Below are 5,872 nucleotides of genomic sequence, written 5' to 3'. Positions count from 1 at the left end.
ATTCCCAGTTTCATAATTCTTTAAACAAATATATATTTTTTTATTGTTGTGCTTCTTAAATAGTGAGTGCATATTTTCAATAATGTACTATCCTTTGGATCACGAGTTATAAGTAATTCAATGTGTTTATTTTTGCCTTCGTAATTGCACTCCACTACCAGAACACCAAGTCAATTAACAAAGACAGGGGGTCGTTAGGGGGGGGGTTATATAAGGTCGTAAAAGGCCGTTAAAAACAAGAAGATAGAACGGCGGTAAGCATGGAAACGTTTTGTGGTTCGAAACTTTGGGTAAGTTTTGTTGTTGTTTTTTTTTAAAAAGAAAAACAACAATATGTGAAATATAAATAGCATAAAACTCTTGGAAGCTGTTATATCAATAATGTTATTTCTTATCTATTGTTTTATCTCAGAACTGTCGAGTTGAATTAGAAAGATACTGAGATAGGCTTTAGACTTACCGAGTTACTCTTAGTTTAGTTTAAATAAGTAAATTACTGCGTGACGGTATAGTAATAGTAATACACTAGTTTAATTAAGTATTCGTATGTTGTTGTAAGTAAAACTTATTTATAAAGAACTATGGGTTTGATATAACATTTTTCTTAAGTTTCGCTTTGTTGCGTTAACATTAATAAATGTCTTGACGAATGTTTGCGCCATTGTTTAGTCTTGACTAGTTTAGACCTCATTACTACTTGTACTACTAGGTTCTGACGACAGAGGCCGTGAACTATAATTAGTTTAAATTTTTGATATTAATAAACTAACTGTTCTTAATGTACAAAATATTGTACGATGAATTGTAACATCAGATTAATTTACGTAAAGATAAAGTATTATTAGTGCTGATACAAAGTATATTACATATTAGAATAGCACCCACATGTAGTACTAAAGAATTGAAATTATTTTAATGTAACCTAAACAAAGCCAAAGATAAATTGAATTTAATTTTTAATATTTATAGTTTAATAAACTTTAGTACTACTACTAGTAGCTATAAGCTGTATGACATTGTCTGTCATCATTCACACTAACTTCAAATTTACAAGAACTGAACCTTGAAATAAATTAACAAATCCATCCTAAATTTGAAATTCCTTTGTTGTTTAAGTTTTAACTTAAAAATTAATACTACTACAGAGGACTGTGACCATCATTTACTTAGATTTTAAAATACCATAGGTGTTAGACTTATGTATCATCTTTAATGAACTCTCCACCAATTACAATATACTGGCAAGTTTTATCGGTTACAGCTTTTATAGTTTTCATTACATGAGAAAAGTACAAAACTTTAGTAGGTAAATGTATTTCTCTGCTGGTACATTAAAAACATATAAATTTTGATATGGTGAAAACAACTTTTCTTACTGTGTGTACTTAACCATTACATTAATTTTAGACTAATCTTTCAAGTTGGTTTTGATTTTTACATTTTATCTTCACAACATGGAACTGTATCTAAATTCCAAATAAAATTTGAATTGTAATGACTTGTTTCTATATTTAACCATTATTTGGCAAAAAATGTTTGTGTGTGTGTAAGTACTTATAATTGACAAACCTAACATGTCCTCTTAAGGTCCCTGGTAGTGACATGAGGGAGGGGAGTATTTGAATATGATTACCTTATTTCTCCTCCGTGCATTGTGTCTACTTATAACTGACTGACCACTGAACTGGTTGTCACCAACCTTTCATAAACTCTTAGAGCCCCAAAGATTGATGTGGGCAGTGAGCAGTCGGATATGACCCAGCTATATCTTCATTTGTGTGTTGCACAGGTGCATTGGGCTGATACAAATAGAAGCATAAGAATAATAGTACTCATGGTTGTGATATAGTTATTGTGTATCTAGAATTGTCATAAATTACAGTGTGTTGACATCCTGTTTACATGTAATACTTGTCACAGTGATATATATATATATATACCACATTATCACTATATTTATCAAATGTATGATAGCTTAAAGGGTAATAAAATGATTACATATGCATGGGTTGATGATATTTACTTGAAGGATTTTTTGCTTATATTAACTGCTAAGAGAATAAGTGTTAAAATTGGTTCCTTAAAATATTTTGGGAATTTGTGAAAGAAAGTAATACACCTGAAGTGCTTAACAGTTTTATTATTAGCAATGTAGTTGAAATAATCATAAAAGCCTAACTTGCAGTTGTGTGTGCAATTTTTGTCCCCTAACATCAAGAAAGACATTATTTAGATGTAAGCTACATGTGTAGGGAAAGGCTTATTTTTGGATATATATTTGTATATATTTGCCCCATCACAGAGAACACTGATGGAAGTATAGTACTCGACAGAATTTGATAAGATACATTGACACCTAAATACAAAATATGCAATGAAGAGTATGTTTACCTTTTCTGGTTAAAGAGAAAATAATAGGTCTACAAAAAAGATAAAAATGATACTGTGTACTTCAGAGCATTCATAATTTGTTTAGTACATGTAGTTGATTTCTTAGTGTTAGCTGAAACAAAAAGTATTAACCTTAGAATTACTGCTATATTCCATTGTCTTTTTTTATGTGTTATTTTTATACTGTTTATCTATTAAATTGCGTATGGGTTCAGGACTTTGTCACCTAATAACATGTAATTCTCGCACAAGAATAAACAAAAATACCACAAATATTTCAATTAACCCTTCAGATTATTGCTGTTTTCCATTATGTATGTTATACAGAGAGTAAGTTATTTCATTCTTTTTTCTTCTTTTTTTTTACTGGTTAGTTCTTTATGTTAAGTGTTGTATTAGAAACCTAAAATTACTCAAAATGGAGAAATATGTAGATGTCACTAATAGAGTTTGTTGGTTGGAAATTACACCTTAATGCATGTAGGTTTGTAAAATACAGTAAGTATTTTGTTGGACAGTTGGCCTCTACTTGCCCTATTCAGTGTGGCATCCACTGTTCCAACATCCCTTCTCTCTTGGGAGCTGTCTTGTTTGAAGTGGATGGTTGGAATCTACAATTCAGTCTTGATCCCCATCCAATATCTCATCCACTTGAGAGTCTTTCACAATTCACATGCAAGGTGGGCTCAGCCTTCTCCTTTATATCTTTCAGATATGAGCTTCTGATACCAAGGCTCACATATCTCCTTATTTTCTTGCATGAAGGATTTGTCTCTTTTTGGAAATTCTCTCCTCTCTCACATCTCTTCTTCCTCTTGGGCATGTCCATTTCAGTGTCTTATGGCCAGTTAATGCAGTATATCCAGAGATCCTTTGTCTCCTCTTGTGTCTCTCTCTCTCCTTTTCACCTCTTATTGTCATGGTGGCTCAATGAATCCCACATAACCCTGGGCATCCCTCAGCCCCACCTTACCCAGACTTGCATCTGTTTGGAGACACCTAGTGGCTCAATGGTAAGTCTGAAGGCTTATAACACTCTAATATTTAGGTTTTCATACCCATGTGGGTGTAGCGCAGGAGTTCATTGTGTAGCTTTGCAGTTAACAATAATCCAAACCTACAAACCTAATCTGTCAAGTGATGTCTCTGTTCAGGTGGGATATAGTTTTGGACACCTGCTCCATTTCCGGAGTCTAGACTCCAGAGGTGTGGTCTCTCTAGATCTACATCCTATAGGTGATGGCTATTCAGTGAACTTTCCATTATTTTCTGGTTCTTCCATCTGATCTTCTTATCCTGATCCATTCAGACAACTCCATTGTTGTTTTCTTCCATCAACTGACATTGAGACATTTGCTCTTGGGACTTCTTTTCTTACTCTAGATTTTCTATTTTAGGCCCACAACCACTAGATTTAGTTGTAAGCCTATCATATCCTGGGAGCTTTGACCCTGTTAGTGGATCAACAATCTCACCTATACTGGATCTATTCCACAGAGTTATCTTGCCTCCTCTGGTGTTTTCAGTGGATTTGCCCCCACTTTTTGAGCCCTTCACAACTGCTTTCAACACTTAGCTTTCACTTTTTCTATATCCAGTTCTATATATCTGGCAGCGGATGCTCTGCATCTTCACTTTTTCAATCACATTCTTTATATCTATCCTTCTCTTTGACTTCTTCCCATTTCTACTATTTGCAGTTACAGAATGGTTTTGTATACAACCTTCCATCTCTTTTGCAAGCATTCTCTATTTCTTCTCTATCCTTGAAGATATATTCTGAGCCTTCTTCATTAGTCATCCTCCTTCTCTGGTTCCTCTTCCAGTCTGGAATATCAGTTCAGTCCACCAGGTTTTTCATGTCCCTTGATATTTTTATCTTAGATGTCTCCCACACACACTATCAAAGAGATAAGTTGAATTTATGCCTGGAATATTTTTCCTTCTCAACTCTTGGGTTTCTCAGGAGAGTGATTGTATGTTTTCTCCAACCATTCTTCATTCCATTTCTTCTCTATACGATCATTTCAACCCTGATTGACAGTTTGGACAGTTTTATGTAATGTAGCTCGTATTGTTTTTATACATGGCAGTCAACACAATCTTTTCTTGCCATGGGGTTTCTCTTCTTTTTGTGACTTCTTTCCTTCTACTTTGATGGATTGGATTCAATAACTCTATGTCTTGTTTATTTTTCATGGGAGAGAACACCTTTCAAGTTTTCATATTCCCTGCCATCCTGTTTGTTATCTCATGACTTTGCTTGGAACTCACTACCTGGTTGGTGTTGTCTCACAGGGACTTCTCTCTCTTCAGAAATCTGCATCAAGTAAAGGATAACTTTCCAGCTCCAAGCCACTGGGGTGGTGGACCATGGAGGCATCCTCCTGAATGAGATAATGAGAAACAATATATACACTAAACTATTCGGTTGAGAGTAGGGTGGTGGTGTTCTGCTGGTGTAAATTACAAGTTTTCTTCCATTTTATATATCTTGAGAATGAGCTGTCAAAAATTGCAGTTCAACCCTCATCCTACCCCCACATATAACTTGGTTCCCAGTGGCTGGGTGTTGGATTTAGAGCTGAACCAATCAACATAAGTCCTCGCAGATGTCTGTATTCCCTCACTCAATTCTACTCTTCTTACTCCATCCGTGTTATGGCTCACGGTGGAGGTACTTGCAGATTAATATGGTTTTTCTCCTTCTTCTATCCCTCGATGTTCTTATTATTTCAAGGATGTTACTGCGCTTGGAGTGGTTCCTGTCATTTTGATTTGAGTGAGATGGTTTACATCACACAGACATCTTTTCGATGCTGGATGTTGGGTTCCTGAATTGAATCAATTTCTCACATTGCTATCATGTGTCCTGTTCATAGGTTGGGGTACAAGATTCCATCCGGCCTCATGAACTTGAGGTGAATAAGGTATGGTCCTCTTTCCTAGCCCCACCTGATGGATAGTTTTTGAATTGTAGTTGACTTGCTGCTGATATGATATTCTTTCCTACCCCCACATGGATGTCGGTTCCTGGCAGCCTGGATTTTAGATGTATTTGACTTGCTGTGTACAGTCCGTTGTGCCTTAGCTGCTCTACACTTGGAGGCACATCTTTTTACTCACACCCACAATTATGTATTATGGGATTGAGATTCATGTATCGTGTAGTTCGGATCCCTATCCAACTGTAGCTACTCCCTATTTCCACTCATATCTGCAACACTTTTTTCCACACTGGGTGAAGAGTATACCTGGTACAGAAGTGGTATGGTCTCCCACATATAATCTTCAACTCCGAAGATCTCTTTGGGAGTGTCCTTCAGATACTTCTTTCTTTGCCTCCACCTGATCAATGTGGGATTCTAGCTGTTTATGTGAATGGAGGTAATGTACCATATCAGAAGTTATAATTTTCTTATACTGAAAATGTATTTCTTATAGGTACTTACCTCTTCTAACACTCCCCACCTTTCCTCCC

At 35.5% G+C, this 5,872-nt stretch overlaps 1 protein-coding gene across 1 annotated transcript in view; it reads left to right on the top strand.

Moving 5' to 3' along the window:
• The first annotated feature begins 224 nt into the window (after window positions 1-224).
• The window catches only part of LOC106459615 (canalicular multispecific organic anion transporter 2-like), a 33,522-nt gene continuing 27,874 nt past the window's right edge, over window positions 225-5,872 (top strand). Inside the window, exon 1 of the mRNA XM_013919247.2 lies at window positions 225-290. Within this exon, the coding sequence (XP_013774701.1) occupies window positions 261-290 (30 nt within the window). The 5' untranslated portion in view covers window positions 225-260. The remainder of the gene's footprint in view (window positions 291-5,872) is intronic.

The sequence above is a fragment of the Limulus polyphemus genome, unplaced genomic scaffold (assembly GCF_000517525.1).
Source record: "Limulus polyphemus unplaced genomic scaffold, Limulus_polyphemus-2.1.2 Scaffold638, whole genome shotgun sequence".
Lineage (NCBI taxonomy): Eukaryota > Metazoa > Arthropoda > Merostomata > Xiphosura > Limulidae > Limulus > Limulus polyphemus.
This window is presented reverse-complemented; position numbering and strand designations above follow the sequence as displayed.